General features: G+C 33.4%; 1 protein-coding gene across 1 annotated transcript; it reads left to right on the forward strand.

Annotated features, from left to right (window-relative positions):
* The first annotated feature begins 1,178 nt into the window (after positions 1 to 1,178).
* Positions 1,179 to 26,099, forward strand: LOC120348910. The gene is made up of 11 exons (XM_039440327.1): positions 1,179 to 1,250; positions 4,539 to 4,677; positions 7,330 to 7,511; positions 9,379 to 9,477; positions 11,726 to 11,847; positions 12,854 to 13,004; positions 15,533 to 15,730; positions 18,442 to 18,647; positions 20,342 to 20,511; positions 23,190 to 23,343; positions 25,697 to 26,099. Exons 1-11 carry the CDS (start codon positions 1,179 to 1,181, stop codon positions 25,827 to 25,829), a joined length of 1,626 nt encoding a protein of 541 aa, XP_039296261.1. The 3' UTR covers positions 25,830 to 26,099.
* Positions 26,100 to 27,020: the final 921 nt, after the last annotated feature.

The following is a 27,020-nucleotide window of genomic DNA, read 5'->3' on the forward strand; positions in this document are numbered from 1 at the left end:
AGGCCTAGGAGTAAGGTACGATTTTAAAAAATGCAGAAGTCCTGTTTCAAAGAATTCTATTCAATATAAGAAATTCTATTCTCAATACCTCAGGGCAGAAAAAACTTAAACGATTGTATTGTTTTATGCCTAGGCCCGGTTGCACAAAAGCTGGTTACATTTTAACCGTGTTTAATTTCACGAGAACCAATCAGAGAAGTCCTTTTCATAAGACGGCTTCTCTAATTGGTTCTCGTGGAATTAATAACGATTAAAATTCAACCGGCTTTTGTGCAAACGGCACTTAGGGTATGATCACATAGGACGCACGTATGTGCAACTGCACGTGATATCATGCATGATCTCGTGACCATGCTGTTGAGAATCATAATCTGTAAAGAGCCATAGAAACACGTTGTGACGTGACACTGAACGTAACCAGCAAGTGCACGCGTTCAGTGTGAGTGTTCCTATTGCTTTTTCCAGATTTTGTTACTCATCTGCAAGCATGGGCATGCATACGTGCTCTCGCATGCGCTTGCACATACGTGGATCCAATGTGATCATACCCATAGACCCATAGGGTAACCGTCCACTGGAACCGTATTCAACCGATCCGTTCGGCCGTTGGATCGGACGAATATGCCGGCCGTTAATTCGGCCGAATATGGTCGTCTAATAGAATCGTTTACGTCAGTCTAGTTCAGTAGTTGGCTGGTTGCCAATCATCGAAATAACTACTATCATAGCCACCAAATTTTTTTCATAAACAATGATTATATTGAGATTTTGAAAATAGATTTTGAAATAAACAAATATCCACTAAATTAGTTATTCATTGCAATAATCTTACCTTCAACAAATATCCACTAAATTAGTTATTCATTATGCAATCTTTGTTCACCGATTCCTTTGAACATGACAACGATGATAGGCCTATCTTTTGTCTCGCATATCCTACAATGGAACATGCTCTTGAAAAAAACTTATCAACTTTTCATTGTCCATAGTTACAATTTTATTAAACAGAACAACTTCAAAAAACAAAAAAAAAAAACAAGACTGTGAAACAATTTCAAGTTAGGAACACTTTGTTGTCTCAGCTCGACTAGTTAGTTCGACCGGATAGAGCCAGAAAACCCCATTCAATTCGGATCGAAAAATAGATCGGTCGGAGACGGCTGTATGAACCTGTTGCAATGGACGAGCATCTAGTCCTTTCTCTGTTGGGGGATTGTTCGGACGAGTTCGGTAGTTTTCGGCCACTGCTAGTTCGAACGAAAACGGTTCTAGTGGACGGCCCACCTTAATCTCCCTAATATAATAAAGGATTTCTCATGAATTTTCTACCATAACCGTATGGCTAAGTTATGATTTTGTACGCCCGATTTTTTGCCGTTCTTATCAATTCTGGTTGGTCGAACATAACTTGGCAAACATATTGTGTATCCGCATACATGGTGTGTTTGCCAAGTTCCGTTCAATCGAGTAGAATTTATAAGGACGGCAGAAAATCGGACGTCGAGAAATCGTTGTGTGTTTAAGTAGCCTAACTTGAAACAAAAATATATAAGAATTACGGTATTCAAATTCAAGTTTGGTAAATGTTTAGCAATGTTTCAAATTTATGTAATAACTAGAGTGTTTATTTACAGAGATTGATACTTACTTTGTTTAGCACCTCACAGCACCTTCAGCACCTTACATTGTTTACTATAGTGAGGTCCACGTTACAATGGCAGTAGAGAAAGATAGCAGAATAACGTTTCCGATCCATCTGTCTTGTCAATGCCTTCTATAGACGGTAGCTGATACAGGTGTATTCATGTAATATTAACTGTTCATTCTCTTTTAAAATGATCAATTATATTTTATTAAGAAAGAAATTATATTTTCCTAAAGTTACGTTGAAAAGTGGCCATTGCTGCACTGATTACAGAACGCAAAGAATCACTTTTCCGCTCTAGTGCGGGAAAAATTTTTCTGCACTCCAGATTTGCAACATGGCAACGCAATAGTATATTTCGCACCTAGAGCAGAAAATGAGATTTTTCCAGCTCGAAATCGGTTTTCAAGTCCGAGGCCGTAGGTCGAGGACTAGAAAAGATTGAGAGCTGGAAAAACATTTTTGCCCGTGGTGCGAACGATATTTCTCGCCACACTACAGGTATTGCTGACAAAATAAATAAAAAATACAAAATAAAGAATACTCGTTAAGCTATCGTACGTATCTCTTGATTTTAGTGGTAGAAGATTTGCAGTCCGGATTTCAGATCCTTTTAAAATTTCACTTGGAATACCACAGTCATCTTCAAGCATTTTTGAAAATTCGGAATGCACTAATCAACAATAAATAATTGAATAAAACTGGTTGCGAAGCGAATTAGTTTGATTCGAAACTGGAACTGAAATCATGGCGACTTCAGCACTGATGATGAAAGTGGACACTCGCCCGATCTAGCGGATGACTTATTAACTACTTCCATGAGCGGCTGGAAAGAGACAACTTTCTGGGCTAGACCGGAAAAGAAACCCTTTTCTGAAGTCGTCTGCAAACAAGGTCTTTCAGATCTACGTAGGGACTGGAAAACAGCTGCTTTCTGTGCAGTGTGGCGAAAAATACTTAGTAGGTTATATGGAGCAACAGTGCAGCAAAATCAAAATGAAGTTGGTAACAGTGACTGCTGTGGCTGCTATAGTGAGCAGACGTGCGACCAAGCACAACGCGCTAATTATTAGTATTAGATATTATAACCAAGGACAACATTTTTATTCAATTTGACAATAAATTAAGGTTTTTATCAATAATAAAATTACACAGAAAAACATTTGATGCATTTCAGGCAATTTTAACATAATTACCCACTTTTCATATTCAATGGTAACTGTAGGAAAAACTTAATGTGGAATACGTGTGCAAAGTTCCTCTGCTGCACTCAACAAACCATTCCGCCCTCGCCTACGGCTCGGGCGTAAACGTTTCTTTCGGTGCAGCAAACTGTCACTTTGCGCACTAGTTGCACAAATAACTATTTTCAATAATGTCATAATGAATTTTCATGTTTAAGATAAAATATTTTGTTAATTAATAATTCTTCCTTGTTATAAGATGATCTGGCAACAGAGCAAAGCGAGAAAGAGATAGCGCTATCTGCTTTGTTGGATGATAGACAAGTATAGCAATAGTATTGCTAATCAAACACTGCCGTTATAACGTGGACCTCACCATATGAATATATTCCAATATCAACTTCTCAACTACACAAAAAGTGACTAGCCTATATTCCCTTGAAATTTTGAAATTATCAGAATTGTCTGAATGAAAAGCATTGATGCTATTTATAATGAATACTGACTGACAGTTTGATATAAGTCTCACTATAGTCATGTAATAGTTATTTGTGCAACTAGTGTGCAAAGTGACAGTTTGCTGCACCGAAAGAAACGTTTACGCCCGAGCCGTAGGCGAGGGTGGAATGGCTTCTTGAGTGCAGCAGAGGAACTTTGCGCACGTATTTCACATTTAATTTTTCCTACAGTTACCATTGAATATGAAAAGTGGTTGATTGAATGATTATGGGTAAAATGATGGCTGAAATCCATCAAATGTTTGTGTGTATGTGATGCTGTTATTAATAGCAACTTTAAGTCATTTAAAAATTAATAATCCAATTGAAGTTGAAAATTCTCAGCCAAAGTTCTCATTTTTATTTATTCAAGAATCAGAAAAAATACAGATGGAACAAAAACTTCACATTCAAAATACACGCCAACAGCTTGTTGGCTGAACCGAGATGCAAGATGGCTGAACACAACAAGATGGCTGAACCGACCAGCACGCGACCTAGCGGGAAGAATCGTACCAAAGTTTGTTTCATCCAGCTAAAAATGACTGAAACACGATTCAGAAATTTAGTCTTTTGCTCAAATTAACGAGAAAAATGCTCAAAGTAAACTGAAAAATATTTATAAAAATAACATAGACAACAGAGAATATTTATTGTAGTATTGTTATGATTTTTATTTATATGAATATCGAACGGTAATCATTTAACTTCAAAATTCGAATTTTATAATGTATATTTGCTACTTTTCTCATTTCTTGGAGTTGAAATAATAATTATCAATAGAAAAGAACTATTATTTATTATTTAATGATGAGAATTCGTAAATGATGATTATTTAATTATTATTTAGATGAACATTATTCTTGTTTTGGATTTCTAGATTGGGATTTTATCATAAATGTAGGGTAGCCATTGAAATGATTCTTATGTAAATCTAACCACAGTCATTTTTACCAACTTAATTTTTGTTTTTGTGCACTAATCCTCCTTATAACCCACCAACTATTTTGTGTTGCCATGTTGCAAATCTGGAGTGCAGATAATTTTTTCCCGCACTAGAGCGGAAAAGTGAATCTTTGCGTTCTGTAATCAGTGCAGGAATCGTCACTTTTCAAGGTAACTGTAGGAAAAATATCTATCCATTCAATTTGTACATATCTGTAGCTATTGGTAATTTTGTTAGACTGAATATTTTTATTCAAATTTTCCCAGGCAATTGTAAACACACCCGAAGACTTTGATAATTATAAACAATGGATGGACTTGCGCAGTGAAATTGCTGATAAGGAGAGTGAAGTACGAGCTATTACCGGTGATATAAGAACGCTGCAATTGAAAAGTAGATTGAAAGGTATGTAGGTTTATTTAGTAGATGGCCAGTCTATTTTTAATCATTTGAACTTATATTCTTACCTATTCTACAAATAATTGTACAAGCATTTTGCTTGTTATTTGTCTCACTTCTCAATACTCTTATACTTATGTCAGCCTATGCCTACTTTCATTTTTTACTTTCCTTGACCTATAAGGAAAGTATTGCTTTCCGAAAAAATTAAGGTACCCCAATTTCTAAATTTCTATACGTTTCAAGGTCCCCCGAGTCCAAAAAACTGGTTTTTGGGTATTGGTCTGTATGTGTGTGTGTGTGTGTGTGTGTGTGTGTGTGTGTGTGTGTGTGTGTGTGTGTGTGTGTGTATGAGTGTATGTGCGACTGTGTACACGATATCTCATCTCCCAATTAACGGAATGACTTGAAATTTGGAACTTAAGGTCCTTTCACTATAAGGATCCGACACGAACAATTTCGATCAAAGGCAATTCAAGATGGCGGCTAAAATGGCGAGAATGTTGTCAAAAACAGGGTTTTTCGTGATTTTCTCGGAAACGGCTCCAACGATTTTGATCAAATTCATACCTGAAATAGTCATCGATAAGCTCTATCAACTGCCACAAGTCCCATATCTGTGAAAATTTCAGGAGCTCCGCCCCATCAATGCAGATAGATTCCCAATTATCAGGCTTCAGATACAATTGAAACAAAAAAAATCAAGTGGAGTAGATTGAGCATGAAAATCTCTACAATTAATGTTCAGTAACATTTTCACCTAAAATTGAAAATAAGCTTTAAATTCGAGAAAATGTGATTATTCAATTGCAAATTATTCACTATGAAGAGATAGCAGACCTCATGTGTGTCTCCAGCGTTATTGCCCTGTCACCAGCTGGCTCAAATCTTTGAATAGTAGACTTGAGAGGCGCGGGAACACTAGCGTCAGGTGATCAATTTTCATAACGGCAAGGAAAGTTGTGTGAGTGCACCACACCAGATTTTTTCTCTTTTCGTAGGTTTATTTAGAAGATGAAATAGTTATTTGTGCAACTAGTGCGCAAAGTGACAGTTTGCTGCACCGAAAGAAATGTTTTTCTGTGTAATTTTATTATTGATAAAAACCTTAATCCTAAAATCCTAAAGTCCTCGTTGTCCTTGGTTATAATATATAATGAATAATAATTAGCGCGTTGTGCTTGGTTGCACCTCTGCTCACTATAGCAGCCACAGCAGTCACTGTTACCAACTTCATTTTGATTTTGCTGCACTGTTGCTCCATATAACCTACTAAGTATTTTGCGTTGCCATGTTGCAAATCTGGAGTGCAGAAAAATTTTTCCCGCACTAGAGCGGAAAAGTGATTCTTTGCGTTCTGTAATCAGTGCAGCAATGGCCACTTTTCAACGTAACTGTAGGAAAAGTCTATTTTCAATCATTTAAACTTATTTTCCCACCTATTCTATACATTTTCTAAGTATTTTACTTGTTATCTGTCTCACTTCTGAATCCTCTTATACTTATGTCAGCCTATGCCTGAGCCAGCCAGTCACACGATATTATTATTATTATATTATTATTATTATTATTATTATTATTATTATTATTATTATTAGCCTATGCCTACTTTCATTTTTTATCTTTCCATTCCTAGTTTATTTTTCATTATTTTTCCCCATTAATTAATCTATTTGTGTTTCTTTCCTTCTCACCATTCTCTCCAACTTCCACTCATTTTCCTCCTCCTCCTCCTCCTCCTCCTCCTCCTCCTCCTCCTCCTCCTCCTCCTCCTCCTCCTCCTCCTCCTCCTCCTCCTCCTCCTCCTCCTCCTCCTCCTCCTCCTCCTCCTCCTCCTCCTCCTCCTCCTCCTCCTCCTCCTCCTCCTTCCTCCTCCTTAAAGAATCGACAATTATTTGTTGAAACACCGCCGATTTATGAAGTTACATTACAATTTTATAGTATCGTTATTTCAATTGCATTCAATCTCTATCCTCATTGATTAATCATCTACAATTTGTAAAACTCGTTGAATAATATTAGCATTGCCGTCATTTAATGTAAATTAGTGTATAAGCCAGTAAAAATTGTAACGTATACATAAATGAAGAAATCTAACCTAATCTAATCCCCAACTTCTCCGTCTCTTCCTTCTTCTCCTTCTCCTTCTCCCTCTGATCCCCCTTCACCATCTATTCCACCTCATAGAATTCTTCCCTCACTCTTTGCATTTCTCTTTCTCTATCGAATTATTAATTATCCACTACTGGACGTCTCTAGCCTATCTGTTTCCATCTAATGTGTCTTCTCCTTTTAATCACTTGTTAAATTTGAATGTATAGTGCAAGATATTTTATGAATCACATTCCTAATAGCACAATTTATTAAATTCATATCAAAATAATATGTAGCTTTCATCAATGGCTACGAGTTGGCGTTAAAATCAAATTTTGGAAAATTTGTGACTGCTCTTATTATTTTATCTTCACAGTCCTCTTTACATGAACTAAATTAATACTATTGTTTATCTTCCTCCAGTTATTACTTCTTTATCTACTTTTCATAATACATTTAATACTTTCAATTAATGATATTTTGTATAATAATTAGTAATTTCCTAGATTAACACTTTGATAATTAAATACTTTCCATTCAATATTTCCCGTAATTCACTTTCAGAACACCAAATAAAAGCTACTAAAGAACAAATCAGCGAATGCAACCAGAAAAATGATTTGTTGAATATGAAAATCCGACAAGAAACTGACAAACTGAAAAATCTGAAGAACGATATCGCCACCTGCGAAATTCTTATAAACAAGGCGGTCGATTTGAAGGAAGAAGAATCTTCAACTGATAAGGTAAGCAAAATATAATTTTTTCACTTTTTGTGTAGTTGAGAAGTTGATATTGTGGTAATTATTCATATTGAATTAAAAAGACTAAGAAATTGTAAAAAAACACAGATTTATTGATACTTAGAAAGACCGGTTTCGGTTATTACACCATTGTCAATCTCTGATAAACTGTTTATCAAAAAACCACAGATTTATTGATACCTAGAAACACCGGTTTCGGCTATTACACCATTGTCAATCTCTGATAAACTTTGTTTAAAACTTTACAAGTAAACTTTGTTTATCAGAGATTGTCAATGGTGTAATAACCGAAACCGGTCTTTCTAAGTATCAATAAATCTGTGGTTTTTTGACAATTTCTTAGTCTTTCTCATTCAATATCATTTTTTATCATTTATCATAAATGAAAATTATTTTTATCAACTCTTTCAAAGAGCTAATAGGTTTTCCCATTCAATATAACATTAATTTAGCTCAATATAGATGAATGGACTCAGATTATATTGGAAAACTGTAAATTATTCTCATCAATCTCTACTAAAGATCTGATAGGTATTTCTATTCAAGATTACATCAAGTTAGCTCAATTAAAACTGAAAAAACAAAACTAGAAATAAAAACCTGGACATTCAGTAACTTTTTCTTCCATATCGACGTATGAATTTCTGCTCAAACTACTGTTTGCAAGGCCAATTCTTTTGGATACATTTGTTGAAAGTGGACTCGCTTACATATTTTGCACCCTTTTTTTCTCTTTTTCCTACTTTCTTCTCAATACTTCCCTTTTCTTCTCCTCTTCACCCTTCATTCCTTACTTTTATACCCTCTACCTGCCTATTACATGGGAAACCATAGTTGTCTAGGTATTTTTCCTTTCTTTCCAGCACACCCCGCCATGAAGCCTGTTTTTGTATTTTATTAGAAATTTTTTTTTGATTGTGATATTTTGTCTTTTGATTTCTTCTATGTATATTGTATTGTGTTGATTTGAATAAAATTATTGATTGGTTGATAAGATAAATGGGTTCAAATCAGCTCAACGATGATATCCGAGCAGAGCTAGGAATTTACAGCTTGTTTGAAAAAGTCACACAATACCGGAAGCAGTGGAAATACCATGTGGAAAGAATGCCGGCAGAAAGGCTTCCACTACAGATATTGAACTATAAACCGGCAGGGAAAAGATCTATTGGTAGGCCACGGAAGAGATGGCAATAAATACACTACTTGTATAAATTATAGCGTAATTTTGTAATTGAAATATAGATATTAATAAGCTGTTTGTAAATCGGAACAGGCATTAACCTAATCCTTGTACGTAAGATGATGATTATGATCAGCTCCATTTACTATTGACTATTCAGTTGTTCAAATTCGAATCCGATGTTATCAATGTTTTTAAGATGGTCATGTTTAAAGGGCCCCATACACTAGGGAACTTGGATCGGGGAACCAAGTTCGTGTAGGACTTGTACCACACACTGTAGTGGGGAGAGAGAACAACCGTTCGTTACTTCAGTGTCTTTCGGGGTCTAGAGATGAGTGTGTCAAAGTTTGCAGCTGCTGTGAGAAGAAATTATATTTTATATATATAGATAGAATATATCGCCCTGGCGGACGAACCGAACAAAGTTTTTAGTCCAGATTGAAGACTAAATTCGTCACGAATTTGGTTCGCGGTTCGCCAATTTTCCTCATACACTGGGGAACTTGGTTCGCAAGAACTAAGCTCCCCGATCCAAGCTCCCTAGGGTATGGGGCCCTTATGTCACCCACTTTCTGAGTATTCGTGAAGTTCATCATTTTGTGTTCAAACATATTTTGTTTTCATTGTCTTGGAATATTAATAAATTTATCCGATTGTTTTTAGATATCATCCGTCACTTCTGAGCTTGAAAACTTGTATCGTACCCGTCAAATGGACCAATCAATGCAAATATCATTTGAAAACGACCTCCTATGGAATAAGGTAAGTTTCTTATTGTTTCTAAACGTATTTCTTAAAATCTAAACCAATTTTCAAATAAAATTTGAATGTGATTTGGTGTGAGTTCTTTAAAGATGTTCGGAGGGCCGTATTTTTTTGACAGACAGACAGACAAAAAATATTTATTTTAAAAAATACAATTCACAATGTAAAAATCTTATGCACTCATTTTCAATATAAAGCTGCGTACACATATTCGCGCTTCCAACCCGCACCGAGCACGCTCCTCCCTCGTACCGCCCTCGTACCACCATCGAACCACAGTCGCTCCGCCCACGCACCCATCATGAACTTTACGGAAGATGTTAGATCTTCTCGCGTTCCCCGGTCGAACCACTGTTGCTCGCCGGTCGATCATCAATCGCTCTGCTGGAGTGACGTTCGGTTGCGGAGCAGAGCGAAAGTCTGTACGCACCTTAAAACAACAACAAAGAATAAAAACAAACCTCAATGAATACACTAAGCCAAATAAATCTTTAGAAAATGGTCTGCATGGACAAAAAATGCCTGTGCGCAAACCAGAGTTGCATATTACAAGTTCTACAGAGAGAAAGGAAACACTATGAAAGGAAATACTGTGTTCAAATCCACATTTATTCTCAACTCATGACAACATTCATTCTTATAACACAAGGAATAAATCGAATCTGAGGAATGAGTACTGCTCTTACAAATCCAGCCATACGAGTTTTAAGGCCTTTTCTATAAAGTTTTATAACCATTTACCACCAAATGTTCGAGGTTTGACGCTCAGGGAATTTAAACTAAGAATTAAGAATTTTTTTATAAAAAACTGTTTTTATAGTGTGGATGAATATTTCAATGTTAACATGGAGTCTATCTAGATTTCAGGTAATTGCTATTGTCTAATATAGATCTCTAATATAGTTTGTAATATTGACGTGGCCGATACAAATTGTAAAGTGTTTGTCTGTGGCAAACTAAGAAACTATAAATTGATTTGATTTGACTAATTTTGATGCATTCAGAATCTTATTGAATATAATTATTAGGCAGGTATTATAATTTGTTGTGATGATGTTTTTTGCATTGTCCACTCCCAGCTGTATTAAAAATTTCTTTAATTTCAATTTAAATAAGGATGTCGAGACGTCCTGAAATACTATCTGATGTGGGAAGTGACGAACCAAGTTACGATACAGAACATGTGAAATATAGAAGGAATAGGATTGTGTTAAAGGGTCTGGAGGGGTATAGCTGTAATTATTCATTATTATATTATCATATTATTATATGATCCATTCAAGTCTAACCCGGGTTTAACTTAATAAAGGATTATTGTAATTATACCAGGATTAGTTGTAAGTAATCCAGGATTTATTGTATTATTGATCATTGTAATTGCCAATTTTCAGGTTTGATTTGAAAGTACTGGTGTAGAATAGTTATTTTTGCAACTAGTGCGCAAAGTGACAGTTTGCTGCACCGAAAGAAACGTTTACGCCCGAGCCGTAGGCGAGGGCGGAATGGTTTCTTGAGTGCAGCAGAGGAACTTTGCGCACGTATTTCACATTAAGTTTTTCCTACAGTTACCATTGAATATGAAAAGTGGGTAATTATGGGTAAAATTGCCTGAAATGCATCAAATGTTTTTCTGTGTAATTTTATTATTATAAAAACCTTAATCCTAAAATCCTAAAGTCCTCGTTGTCCTTGGTTATAATATATAATGTAATAATTAGCGCGTTGTGCTTGGTTGCACCTCTGCTCACTATAGCAGCCACAGCAGTCACTGTTACCAACTTCATTTTGATTTTGCTGCACTGTTGCTCCATATAACCTACTAAGTATTTTGCGTTGCCATGTTGCAAATCTGGAGTGCAGAAAAATTTTTCCCGCACTAGAGCGGAAAAGTGATTCTTTGCGTTCTGTAATCAGTGCAGCAATGGCCACTTTTCAACGTAACTGTAGGAAAAAGATGTTTGGATGATAGTAATGCTTCATACAAATTTAACAAAATTTCATATTGATCCAGGATTAAATCAAGCTGTGTTCACTATAGAACCGTTTGCGCAATATTAGTTTGACTAGTTGTTGGTTTAAACTGTGAATGTAACACATTGTAATGAAATATGACCTTAGCTTGACGTTCAATGCTGAACTATCAACCTTCAATGAAGATTCTCTTGAATTGCATTTCAAGTTCTCATTAGAATATGTGTCTCTCATTCTATTATTTGTCATAAATTTATTCTATTTTTTTGATTAGGTTGACGAACTTGCGATAACAGTAGCACCCAATGAAATAATCAATCATATTAGTGCTTCTTTGGTATCAGTCAGTGAGAAATTGAACGAAGAAATGAATAAATTCACAAATCTGAAGGCAAGGTAAGGATTTTGAACATAAAAAATGAATAGAATAAATTAATAATTAAAATAATCTTCATTGCTGTACAGTATTTAAAAATTTACATGATTCAACCTGATACAATATGAGAATATACTATACATACTATACATAAACAAAGTAATTAAATTTGAAAATAAAGGATTTCCAGAAAAGCCTTAAGCTTGAGTTCCGGCAGGCAAATCATTTGTTTATTATCATTTTAATTCATTTATGGAATTCCTTATTCATGTTTTCGTTTTTTACTTACTAGTAATTCTGTGAACAGTAGACCTCGCGCTCAGTAAGTTACATTGACCTGTTGTTATGTTTTCTCAAAAATTAATAGATAATCTATCAATTTAAAATGTCTAGAAAGAATCCTAAATGAACATAGAGCTTTCTGTCCTATCGTACCGTGACGTGTCGTCCCGGAATGTAAGTGTGAGCGCTGTTATCAGGTCTGGCTGCAACTGTCTACAACGTTGATGGAGAGATACATTTTCAAGATCTTCGATGTTTTAAACGGGTAGTATTATAGTCAATTGTCTACTAACGTTGATGGAAAGAATCATTTTCAAGATGTTCGATGTTTTTGAACGGGTAGTATTATAGTCCACTAGACAGCTGATTTATGATGAATAATTTTATAGTCTGATTTTTACTCTAATATTGGCGTATGAAGGAGGCTCCTTTTCCCTTTTATATTATCCTTGAAATGCAAAATTTTCAAAAGCCTTGTATATACGTTGACGCGCAATTTAAAAAGGAACATACCTGTCAAATTCAATGAAAATCTATTACCGCGTTTCGCCTTAAATGATAAACATTTAAACATTAAGAGAAATGCCAAACCGTCGACTTGAATCTCAGACCTCACTTCGCTTGGTCAATTATTGTAATAGGTAACTTCTTTTTTTCTACTCCAACTATTATAGATATGTATTCTATTTTCTTCCAGTTAATTGAGTTTGTCTAGTTTAATTCTATTCTCTCATTATTTTACAGCGTATTACATGCTGGTACCAACGACTTATCAGGTTTACAACAGTCGCTCATTGACACTTTCTCTGAATTCCATGATCTGGAGAAAGATTCTGAACTTCTCAAAATAAATATCGATATGCTGAAACGCCAAGTTACTGATAACATTATAAAGGTTGGTGAATAATTATTCTACTCATTCTAATTCTCCTTTTCTCATTTGGTCCTATAGTAAAGTCCACGTTATAATAGCAGTGGAGGAAGATAGCAGAACAATGTTGCCGAACAATGTGGCCGATTGCGTGCAAACCCCTTCTATTCTTTGGGGGAGTTTTTCACACATTCTTTATAATAAGTTAAGTGTTATGAATATTCTATTGACGTTGCTGATTGACTGTATTGTCCGATAGCAAAAGAATTAAATCTATCTCTATCTACCGTATCTATCTTGTCAATGCCTTTTATAGACGGTAGCTGATACAGGTTTATTGATGTAATATTAACGGTTCATTCCAGTTTAAAATAATCAATTATATTTTATCAAGCAAGAAATTATATTTTTCAATAATTTCATAATTAAGATGAAATATGTTTTTAATTAATTATCAATTCTACATTGTTCAAAGACGATCTGGCAACAGAGGAAAGCGAGAAAGAGGTAGCGCTATCAGCTTTGTTGAATGATAGACAAGGATAGCAATACCATTGCACTGCCATTATAACGTGGACCTCACTATAGTTCCCTTCAATTCTCTTCTTCTCTTTTGGCTCTAGTTGGATTTTTCAATTGAAGAAAAACTAGATACTATAAGACAGAGTAATTTGTTGTATCTGTAGATTCAGTGTCAAGTTAATAAAATGGAGCCTACACTATGCACAGATTTGTTGTGGAATTTCTCCATATTAAAATGATATAAACGCGATATTGTCAGTTCCACATGATTTATTTGAGTCAAAATAAAGTTTTGAATTGAAGAATTGAAAGTGATCACTGATGATGATGCCTTGAGTTCATTGAAACTTTAGTTTGGCTCAAATAAATCATGTGGAGCTGACAGTATTGCAGATATATTTTCAGATTTGGTGTAAAAATTGAAATGAACATATCCTATGTACAGGGACCGGTTTTATTGTGATTGTTATGTTTGCACCACTGTCATTGAAAAGGCGGGAATGCTGTACATCGACAGGTCTATTCTTGCCATTTCAGTAGCCAGTATGTCGTGGTCAAGTGAACATCAAGCGATTGTGATTGAAGCTTATTTTAAAAATAATGACCCAGTTATTTTAACACAGCGTTCATGTCACAGACATTTCAATTATTTAAATTGATACGCGTCTGTTCCCAGTAGGAATACGATCTTGTTGTGGGTAAAGAATTTCAGGAACACGTTGTCCGCTTTAAAAACGAAACCAACAGGACGAAAACGAACCGTGAGAACGCCTGAGTAGCTGCAACACGGTCTCCACGATGTTCAGAAGTGAAACATGCTGTTGCGCTAGCCATTTCTAATCGAAGTGCACGACGAATTCTTCATTCCGACCTAGAAGTCCATCCGTATAAGATAATGTTAGTTCAACAACTTAATGCAAATTATTGGGCACATTGCAAAGCCGCTTGCGAAATCATTCTCGAAAATGTCCACCAGGATTGCGTTATTCTTTCAAGTGATGAGGAACATTTTCATTTTTCGGGATTTGTGAATAAACAAATTACCGTTATTGAGCAGACAATAATCCACAGAACTAAAGGAAGTCATTCAAAGAGATGACTGAATTCCACAAGTGATGATTGAGCGAGCAAGGGCAAATTTGAGAATTGGGTTAAGTGAGTGTGTGAAAAGTAACGGAAATCATTTGGATGACATAATCTACAACAAATCTAAAAAACTTTGTGAGTAATCCATGTAATTTACTATAGATTGCAAAATTTAATCTTTAATTTGATCTATTATATGATTTAATTGTACGAGGCACACTTTAGTTATTATCCCTCAAAAATCGTTAGGTTATAATATTTCGACAGTTTGAAACTAAATTATGAAATTGAAGAAGTTTTAGGCAATAGCCTGTTTTTTTTCTTTTCCGATCTTTGTATTGTTTGTGCTAACCTAATAAATAAATAAATATTGTTTTCATTCCACCTCAATTTAATAATATGGGTGGTACAATATTGGGTGTTTTTCAGGGCAGAGCAGAAAGCTCTCTGGATTCTTACCATTTATTTTTGCTTGAACTAGATCATAGCCACCTCCAATACAAGGCCACGGCCTACGATATAGCAACGTCGCAGTGTAGGCCTACAATCTAATACATGATTGGTGAAAAAGATTTAAAAAAATACCAACTGATCTTTTTAACCAATCATGTATTAGATTCTAGGCCTACACTGCGACGTTGCAATATCGTAGACCGGGGCCTTGTATTAGAGGTGGCTATGACTAGATTCATCTCTCATCATCATTTTAACCTATCATTTTAATCAATAAGACTTGACCTATTTCCGACTATGTAACTTTATCTAAATTTAGGAGAGGAATAGCACAAGGTTACCTTATTTTTCTCTCCCTATCATTGCTGTGATGTACTTATTGTATGAATCAATAAATAATCATCCGCCTCATAACCCATACGCACAAGCCTAAGGCTCATGTGGACATCACCCTCAGCAAAATAAAACACATTTCCATTTTCTTTTTTCAGAAATTCTCGCTGACTCCAGATGCTCATGACTCCATAATGATGTATGTGGATCATAAATGCGCCCTGGCCTACCATGAACAAAGAGGGAAGAGTTATTTGAAAGTCATCTCTGATATGCAGAACTCGGAAAAAGTTGTATGCTTGCAAAACTTGATTAAGATGCTTTTCACACGTGTTGAGCAGATGAACGCGACTATTGTGAGTAAAATTGTTTTATTTATTTTAGATTTGATTCTAATTTGATTCTATTTCTATGTTTTATTTGTATTATTTAAATTATTTCTTAAAAATGTGAATTTTTCGACTGAGTCATTGTCAATATTGTAGAACCGTTCCAGAATTGAATAAAAACACAAATATGTTGTCAAATTCTACACAGTTTTATTCGGTACACGGTTTTATTTGGTTAATCTTATTTTCAAGTTGACTGCAACTTTCAGTTGACAAGTCACCTTGAAAAAACTTGACCGGTGTGGTCACGAAACCATGGTCGTGTACCGAATAAAACTGTGTAGAATTTGACAACAAATTTCTGTTTTTATTCAATTATGTGAATATTTACTATTTTAATGATAATTATGTGAAACATTTTTCCTATATTTGGTTTTGAAACATCTAAATTGTGAAAACGTTGTTAAGTGAAAAACTACAAGACTTGACCAATTTTGGACTATGTGTAACCTTACACTGTATAAATATGTAAGAGGAATAGCACAAGGCTACATCATTTTTTCTCTTCCTATCATTTTGATGATGTATTGTATGAATCAATAAAAATATTATTGAATAATTATCGCCGGTTGTATAAAATGATGTCATCAAAAATATGATACAACTAGCAGGAAACCCGTGCTCCGCAAGGGTCTAATAAAAAACTTGACTTACTGAATTATTGAATAATTTAGAATAGGCCTATAACTATCCTCGGTAAATTAAGAATCAATATGCAAAATTTCAAGTTAATCAGTTGAGTAGTTGAGACGTGATGATGCGTCTCTCGTGAATAAGCCTATCCCGTACGTGAATAAGCCAATTATTTCCTTTATTATATTATAGATTATTTTTCTATTAGATTTTAATTTTATTCTATTTCTGAACATGAATGCCCTATACCATGGGATAGACCTACCTTCTTATGCTATCGTTTCTTTACGGTATCATTATAAATGATACAGTATCAAAACAAGATGACACTGTATCATATTGATACACAACACCGTAATTTGATACAAAACTTCCAAACTAAATGAATTCTACAAACTATGGGATATCTTATGCTATCTTTTCTCTATGGTATCACCATAAATGATACAGTATCAATACGATATGATACAGTATCATCTCATCTTGATACACATCATAATTTGATACAAATTTTCAAAGTCAATGAATCCTACAAATCAAGGGATATCTTAACTATGCTATCTTTTCTCCATGGTATCACCACAATATGATACAGTATCACCATGAGATACCTTCTTATGCTATCGTTTCTCTATGGTATCACCATAAATGATACAGTATCAACACGATATGATACTGTATCATATTGATACACTACACCATAATTTGATACAAATTTCTAAACTAAATGAATTCATCAAACTATGGGATATCTTATGCTATCTTTTCTCTATGGTATCACCATAAATGATACAGTATCAACACGATAAGATACTGTATCATATTGATACACAACACCATAATTTGATACAAAACTTACAAACTTTGAATGAATTCTACAAACTATGAGATATCTCCTTATGCTATCTTTTCTCTATGGTATCACCATAAATGATACAGTAGCAGCACAATATGATACAGTATCATCTCATCTTGATACACAACATCATAATTTGATACAAATTTTCAAAGTCAATGAATTCTACAAATCAAGGGATATCTTAACTATGCTATCTTTTCTCTATGGTATCACCACAATATGATACAGTATCACCATGAGATACCTTCTTATGCTATCGTTTCTCTATGGTATCACCATAAATGATACAGTATCAACACGATATGATACTGTATCATATTGATACACAACACCATAATTTGATACAAAACTTCCAAACTAAATGAATTCTACAAACTATGGGATATCTTATGCTATCTTTTCTCTATGGTATCACCATAAATGATACAGTATCAGCACAATATGATACAGTATCATCTCATATTGATACACAACATCATAATTTGATACAAATTTCCAAACTCAATGAGTTCTACAAATCAAGGGATATCTTATTATGCTATCTTTTCTCTATGGTATCACCATACATTATAGAGTATCACTACAATATGATACAGTATCACCATAAAATGATACAGTATCACCACAATATGATACTGTATCATATTGATACACAACACCATAATTTGATACAAAACTTCCAAACTTTGAATGAATTCCACAAATCAAGGGATATCTTATTAAGCTATCTTTTCTCTTTGGTATCACCATTCGTCATGATAGAGTATCACCACAATATGATACAGTATCACCACAATATGATACAGTATAATCTCATCTAGATACAGATCATAATTTGATACAAAACTTCCAAACTTTGAATGAATTCTACAAATCAAGGGATATCTTATTATGCTATCTTTTCTCTTTGGTATCACCATTAGTCATGATAGAGTGTCACCACAATATGATACAGTATCACCATAAAATGATACAGTATCACCACAATATGATACAGTATCACCACAATATGATACACTATAATCTCATCTAGATACACATCATAATTTGATATAAAACTTCCAAACTTTGAATGAATTCTACAAACTATGGGATATCTTATTATGCTATCTTTTCTCTTTGGTGTAACTGAATAGAAATGAAATTTTCTGATTCGGTATTTCTATATTTTTATTTTCATTTCCAGAAAGAGAAATCGGAACTCTTGCCAGAATCCATCAACCTGCTACTGAACAAGGAAGGTCAACTTAAGATTGAAGAAGTGAGGGCAGAAATTTTGCAAATAATTACTGAATTTTCATCAACTGAAAATGTGGAAGACTTCAGTCTCTTGAATCTGAAAGGAACACTGAAAGATGAGGTGTCACTGTTCTTTAAGGTACCGCTTCAAAAGTAAGTACTATCATATACTATTATACCGAGTGATTCAAAAAGGACCTTACAACTTTGACAATTCATATAGATCTTATTAAACAAGGCACAGAGCTGGTTTTGGTGTTGTTTTAAAGGAAAACACTTCAAATAATAAGAAAACAAAGATATTGTCAAAATTCACTAAAAATTTATTAAAAACTTTAAAACAGAACCATGGTTTCACGTAGTTAACCAACGCATCATCAGCTGTACTGAGGAATGAGGATACAGAAACATTGTTAACCTAATATTAGTAGTCTAGAGCTCCTAAACAATTGGGTGGCAATAACTAAAGTAATCAAAGTAATGAATATTATACATGATATCAAAATATATACACCTTTGTAATTATTTTCCAGGTAAAATTAAATTTTCTTTTAGTAATGGGGATAATTTTTTTTGTTATGACCACTCTATACAGCTGGTCTGTTACTCTGCCTCTGACTTGGAGACTGTCTATCATGTCTTAGGTATTTGGCTTGACAATCTATAGGCTATTTGAGAAAAAAATTACTTGAAAGGTTATATTTCAAACCTTTAAAAATTACAGCAAAATAAAGTTTAACACAAATTTCAATGATAAAAATGAGTTGAATTCCAATGTCCTAAATTCAATACAACAGTCCTATATTGGTTATATTATATTGAATAAGATGGAACCATCTTATTTCTCAAGGTTTTCTGGTACATAATATAATATAACCAATATAGGACTGTTGTATTGAATTTAGGACATTGGAATTTAACTCATTTTTATCATTGAAATTTGTGTTAAACTTTATTTTGCTGTAATTTTTAAAGGTTTGAAATATAACCTTTCAAGTAAATTTTTTCTCAAATAGCCTATAGATTGTCAAGCCAAATACCAAAGACATGATAGACAGTCTCCAATCAGAGACAGAGTAACAGACCAGCTGTATAGAGTGGTCATAAAAAAAAAATTATCCCTTTTACTAAAAGAAAATTTAATTTTACCTAGAAAATAATTACAAAGGTGTATATATATTGATATCATGTATAATATTCATTACTTTCATTACTTAAGTTATTGCCACCCAATTATTTAGGAGCTCTAGACTACTAAGATTAGGTTAAGAATGTTTCTGTATCCTCATTCCTCAGTACAGCTGATGATGCGTTGGTTAACTACGTGAAACCATGGTTCTGTTTTGAAGTTTTTAATAAATTTTTAGTGAAATTTGACAGTATCTTTGTTTTCTTAATATGGAGAGATTTCACATCACCATCAATTCTACTAATTTTATTAAAACACTTCAAGTTTTTGATATTCTAAAGATATTCTATGTGACTTCCGTTGGTTATCCTGCAGACATCCCATCGATAGTCGATTTCTTCGCAGACTCGTACTAGCATTTCAGGTGTAACTTGCTCAACAGCAGCGCAAATCCTAGGAATCGAACTTGTAATTTGAACTTGAGATAACAAAAAATCGGTTAGAAATTTGGAACATAAAATACCTAGACCATGGGCGGATATCTTCTTATGCTATCTTGTAACATTTATTTCATTATTTATTAATACAAGTCAAACATAATTTTCCTATGCCGTACGTGCCAGTTCTTTACTTTATTATAGTATAGATTATATGTATTCATAATAATGTTATATAATTAATGTTTTTATACTATTAATGTTCTGCATTTTGTTTTCAGGAACAGATTAGGCGACAATCCTCCACTGCCTGCCACATTACAACACTTTCCGCTGAATCGCCAAAAACATTTGCTGCCAATGCAAATTTTCTTGCAACGTCTGCAAATTTCTGAAACTGAAAAATTGATGGAAACTTTGAGTGAGACTCAGTTGGCCAATAGGATGGCGGGTTAGTAAATTCCCCAAAGCTAGTTACACACATATCGATTTTTCGACTTACTATTTTTTCCCATCCTTATTATTTCTATTGTAAGCAATATTTCTATTGTAAGCAAATTTCTATGTAAGCAATATATGGACGGCGGGAGAAGCCTCCACCAAATATGTAAGCAAGATGTGCGTTCACCGAATATGTAAGGGTGGGAAAATGAAAAACAAGAAAACACAAGAAAAGATCGTACAGGTTTTTGATATTTAAAACAAAACAATAAATTATTTATTACAAAATTAGAATTATAATTAGAAATTACGAAATAATAATAATCAGATGAATATTTCAGGGGCTACTCGCTTTGCTGCTAATGAGGATTCAATGTTTGTGCTTATGAAAAATTTAAGATCAATGACTCAGTAGTCACTTACCTTTTAGAAATAGCTTCCCACTTTGGCATCCACTGGTATTTCGCGACGTTAATTATTAATTAAAAATCAAAATAACTGATCTAATGAAATGGGTTCAGATCCCGTCCTATTCAATAATACAATTCTCTTTAAACTGCCCGAACTGCGACAGGAAAACTGTCATCTGTCAAAACTGTCAAACTGCTATCCCTTCACCAGAACAGCCGGACTTTACTTTCAGTCCTAACGAACGAGCTCACACACCGACCAAAAGAAAAATTTTGGGTATTAAATATAACTCAGTCAATGCCAAACATGAAAGCTATTTCAGTACATATTTTTATCTGTCGCACAAGCGGCACGTTTGTTATTAAAACAAAAGAGAAGCTACATTGATTTTGACAACAAATGAAATAAACAATCTTTCTGTCGATGACAAAAATTGTTCAAAGACAAAAACACTGTTCATTAAACTTTTCTAAATTAAAACTCTAAAATCCTGATCAATATGAGATAAATATATGATTCATATATATGTCGCATATGACCTGGTGACACATCACCCATCCCGTTGAAAGACTCGTCCCTGAGTCTGTAGTCAAGAGGGGATATTAGATTAAACGGAACTTGACAAGTTTTTAATCTAATAGATTTTATCTTTTAAATCTAATAGAAATCATAAGGATGGGGAAAAAAAGTAAGTCCAAAATGTGTGTGTGTCTTAATTTTTGTTAGTAAATTATTGTTGGTGAATTAAATTTAAATTTAAATTATTTGTTAGTAAATTCACTCGTATTAGTGAGTTTTATACAGGTACGGGATAGGAAATTCATTTATGAGGTATCATCACGTCTGAACTACTGAACCGATTAACTTGCAGCTTTACATGAAGATTCTGAATCTACCGAGGATGGTTAAAGGTCTATTTTCATTCTTATTAATCAATCATCTACAATTTGATGATTTAAACAAACTTATTCAATTTGTGATTCAAAGTTTACGCATCAATGAAAGTCCAATCAAACAGAACTTTATTTAAGTGATTCTGTAGCGTAATTGGTAGCATGTGTGTCTCATGAATGAAAGGTTACGGGTTCCAGACTAATTAAACTCATTTTACTTTCCTAGCCCTATTACCATAGGTAAGGAAAGTATTGCTTTCCGAAAAAAATTAAGGTACCCCAATTTCTAAATTTCTATACGTTTCAAGGTCCCCTGAGTCCAAAAAACTGGTTTTTGGGTATTGGTCTGTATGTGTGTGTGTGTGTGTGTGTGTGTGTGTGTGTGTGTGTGTGTGTGTGTGTGTGTGAGTGTGTGTGTGTGTGTATGAGTGTATGTGCGTCTGTGTACACGATATCTCATCTCCCAATTAACGGAATGACTTGAAATTTGAAACTTAAGGTCCTTTCACTATAAGGATCCGACACGAACAATTTCGATCAAATGCAATTCAAGATGGCGGCTGAAATGGCGAAAATGTTGTCAAAAACTGGGTTTTTCGTGATTTTCTCGGAAACGGCTCCAACGATTTTGATCAAATTCATACCTAAAATAGTCATCGATAAGCTCTATCAACTGCCACAAGTCCCATATCTGTAAAAATTTCAGGAGCTCCGCCCCATCTATGCAAAGTTTGATTTTAGATTTCCAATTATCAGGTCTCAGATATAATATAAACAATAAATTTCTAGTGGAAACGATTGAGCATGGACATCTCTTCAATTAATGTCCAGTAACATTTTCACCTAAAATTGAAAATAAGCTTGAAATTTGAGAAAATATAATTATTCAATTGCAAACTGTTGGCAACTGTTGATTCTATTAAATCATTCACTATGAAGAGATAGCAGATCTCGTGTGTATCCAGCGTTATTGACCTGTCACCAGCTGGCTCAGATCTTGAAAATTTGAATAGTAGTGGACTTGAGATGCGCGGGAACACTAGCGTCAGGTGATCAATTTTCATAACGGCAAGGAAAGTTGTTTGAGTGCGCCACACAACATCTTCCCCAGAGCAAATCACGGGTTGCCTGCTAGTCTATTGATATATATATATATCCGTGTATCGGATGGACACGTTAAGTCGTCGGTCCCGGTCCCGGCTGCCTAAAAAGTAGTCGTTAGGTCATGTCAGAGGCCCTGAAATTGATCAGTTGCGACCTGAAAACTCTGACACCAGACCTGAGCCAGCCAGGTCACTCGATATTATTATTATTGATATATATGTGTGTGTATTTTTTCCATATGTGTGTATTATTGGAGAGTGAATGAAAATCTATTTTGCAGATCATAAAAGTGATAAGAAAATGTCTCAAGCAGTGATGAAAGAGATGAGAGAAAAAAGCGAAGCTGAACTGAAGAATAAAATTATGTTAACCATGAATGTGATACAAGCGGCTGAAAGGGATGTGTTGAAAGCAAAGAAATGTGCTGAGTTACTGTGAGTACTAAATATAATCTCATAATATATTTTCTCTTTTCCTTTTTCTTCACTTTTCTTCTAATTTTCTTCTTCTCTCCACATTCTCCCCTATTCCTCTTCTCTTCCTCCTCCACCTTCTCCTCAACCTCCTCCTTCATTATCTCTATACTCTCCTTCTTCTTTCTCCCAGCTTCACATCCACTCTTCTGCTCTCTCCTATCCCTATTTTTTGGTAGAGAGTTAGTGGAGAGGATATTTTTAACATTCTTTCCGAAGAATGGACATTGATATGTCCAAAGCTCCGACAATTTATGTACATGCATTACAATATAATTATCTATAGTTATTATATTACAAATTACTTTTTCATATCATATACAGTTCAATAATTATTTTCTTAATCTATATTATGTAAATTCATCTATAATTTTGCTGTATTGTAAGCTATTGTATATAAGTGTATAAGCCAGTATATATTGTAATCTACATAAATAAAGTACTCAATCCTCTTCCAGTCGTGTGTTGGGAAGGATATTATTTCATATTCTTTTCAGATAGTTGACAATAATTATTATTTGTTGAACACCGCCGATTCATGTAGTTACATCTCAATATTATATTATCAATACTCAAATTGCATTCAATCTTCATTGTGATTAACAATTTTCCATACTTTGTAAAATTTGTTGAATAATTTGCTGTACTGCTATTTATTGTAAATTCAATCATTCAGAATAATTACACAACTTACAGAAAAGTACCACATGCTTATAAGCCCAAAACGGTTCCAATTCTAATTTATACAACAATCCAAATGTAGCTAGGTTATGTCACAACATTCATCAATTGCACACTCAATTTACAATTCAAAACACACAAAAATCATTTTAAATTTAAAAAAATACTTCTAAACTAAATTAAATCAATCACAATTAATTAGGAAATTTCAAAATTTGAAAAAACTATAAAATTTTGAGACCGAAAAGACAAACACTATTTAGAACTTATCACAGCTGTGAAACAATACTCACAGAATACTTAAATTAGTGTTTAAGCCAGAATTTATTGTGAATTACATGCGAGTAAAGAAATCTAATCTAATCGATGTATGAATTCAGGGCTTTCTTTTATTTATAAAATAGAATTATAGTACCCTTTGAAATTAATGATATAATAGAATAAGAATAGAAATTATAAGTACTAGTTTCGGTGATCCATCGTCACGATATTGACACCAGTAGTTATAATTTTTATTCTTATTTTATTAATTTCAAAGGCTACTATAATTCTATTTTATAAATAAAATAATATATAATTAATTATTGGAGTCCTTAATGTTTGGAGTCCTTATCAAGAAATATATTGGTAGTATTGAACGCATACAAAATGAATTCCTCAGATTTATGTATTGCAAGAAGTATGGTCATCCATGCCCGTATGACTATTCTATTATGTCATTGAAGAACAGGCGGGATTTCATATCATTAATTGTTCTATTTAAAATATTGAATTATCATTTAGACATTCCGAATATTATCGAACTCTTTACTATCTTTGTTCCGTTAAATAGACCTAGATTAAATATGTTTTTGCTTTGGATAGAATATACACTGTGCATCATGCAAATTGCTTCTTATAAAAAACTGTTAGATTGTACAATTCTTTGAATACGATTCTAGATATATTCGCTGATAACTTGCGCAATTTTTGTGAAAAATGTTATCAAGCTCTTAAATTATAAATGCTTAATCAATTTAGTGGACCATAAATATTTAAATTTTAAATTCTTCTTCTTAAAATAGGCTTGCTACATATTCTCTTTTTTCAATTAGTCTATTTTCTATTGTGTCTTGTGTTATTTTCTATTTATAATGTTTGTTCCAAACTATTTTTCATTTTTTCTTTCTTATTAATTTAGTTTCAGTTTGTGTAAACAATTTATTTTCAATGAGGCTTGTTTTGGCATAAAGCTATAAGCCTCTATATGTTGTAATATTTCTATTTATGTAAATAAATAAAAATTATATATATATAATTATTTATAAATAATCTATTCTAAGTCGTCTTCAACCAACAAAGGAAGTTAATTCTCTTATCTACAGTTGTCCAACTACAGTTTTCTATCCAACTGCAGTTCTTTTTATAGTCAATATTATCCTATTTAAAAAAAAATAATTTATTTATCATTTCATCCACAATTATTTTTCAATTTCAACCTCATTTCTAGACAATTTCGTATTCAATCTTTCAATCAACCAGAATAATTTGAACCAATATTATTGATTTTCAGTCTTTTCACAACAATCTGTTTTCCTTCTCTCCCCTACAGCTATCCTTTTTCTTGTTCATAAAATATTTTTCCAATTTTCAGAGACGAGGACAAAACATTGAACAAACTACTTCTAAGAAGAGATCCCTCATTGGTCGAGGACTTTATCAAATATGAAGAAATCATGCGAAAATCGTTGGCTGAACTGAATAACTTAATGACAAATAATAACTAGGCCTAATTATATCCGAGAAATGTTAATTTCTTAGGACGTGAATAGAAATAGAATGGATTTGTCAGTCATCAATTATTATTGTATAGATTATTCCAATCATTAATATGTATATTCAGATTAAATAATAACTTATGAAATTAGTAATTTAGTAGAGTATGCTAATTAGTATTTTTGATTAAATTTATGGTTGAAAGCTTTTGTATCAAATGTTGTCAATGGTTTTGTTTATATTGTACGTTGTTCATAATATATATAACTTTCAAAATTGAATTTTCATATATTATTATTAAAATAGCTCCCAAAAAAATAGTTTCACAATAGAAAACCGACAACAAACAAATTTTTATATTGTTTCAAACCTTTGTAACATCTTTGAAAAATCTTGAAAAAGTAGCTTTTTTCATCTTGAAACTGAAAACTAAAATCGTTAAATCTATTTTGCTAAAATAAGTGTTTCTTTTTAAAATGTCAGTATTGTTTAAATGGGAAGTATTGATGTTATGTATAAGGAATGCTGTCAGTTTCTAGTGAATCTCAACAAAGAGCATTTTCATACACCATAGGCCTAATCTAAGCCTTTTTTCCCATTTCCAATCATTCCACGATTATGTGTTTTTATCATTGCTAAATAAATAAATAAAATAAACCATATAAATGTTGGAGATTGGAATAAATTTTACACTAGCCTACTCTCCTAGAGCAGCTGAGATGTTTTGAGCTTTCCAAATTAATCTAAAAAAATCTGGTGTGGCGCACTCACACAACTTTCCTTGCAGTTATGAAAATTGATCACCTGACGCTAGTGTGCCCGCGCATCTCAAGTCTACTATTCCAAGATCTGAGCCAGCTGGTGACAGGACAATAACGCTAGAAACACACGAGGTCTGCTATCTCTTCATAGTGAATGATTTAATAGAATCAACAGTTTGTTGCCAACAGTTTGCAATTGAATAATCACATTTTTCGAATTTCAAGCTTATTTTCAATTTTAGGTGAAAATGTTACTGAACATTAATTGTAGAGATTTTCATGTTGAATCTTTTCCACTTGAAATTTTTTGTTCAAATTGTATCTGAATCCTGATAATTGGTAATATATCTGCATTGCTGGGGCGGATCTCCTGCAATTTTTTCATATATGGGACTTGTGGCAGTTGATAGAGCTTATCAATAACTATTCTAGGTATAAATT

This window comes from Nilaparvata lugens, chromosome 13 (genome assembly GCF_014356525.2).
Source record: "Nilaparvata lugens isolate BPH chromosome 13, ASM1435652v1, whole genome shotgun sequence".
In the NCBI taxonomy this organism is placed as follows: domain Eukaryota; kingdom Metazoa; phylum Arthropoda; class Insecta; order Hemiptera; family Delphacidae; genus Nilaparvata; species Nilaparvata lugens.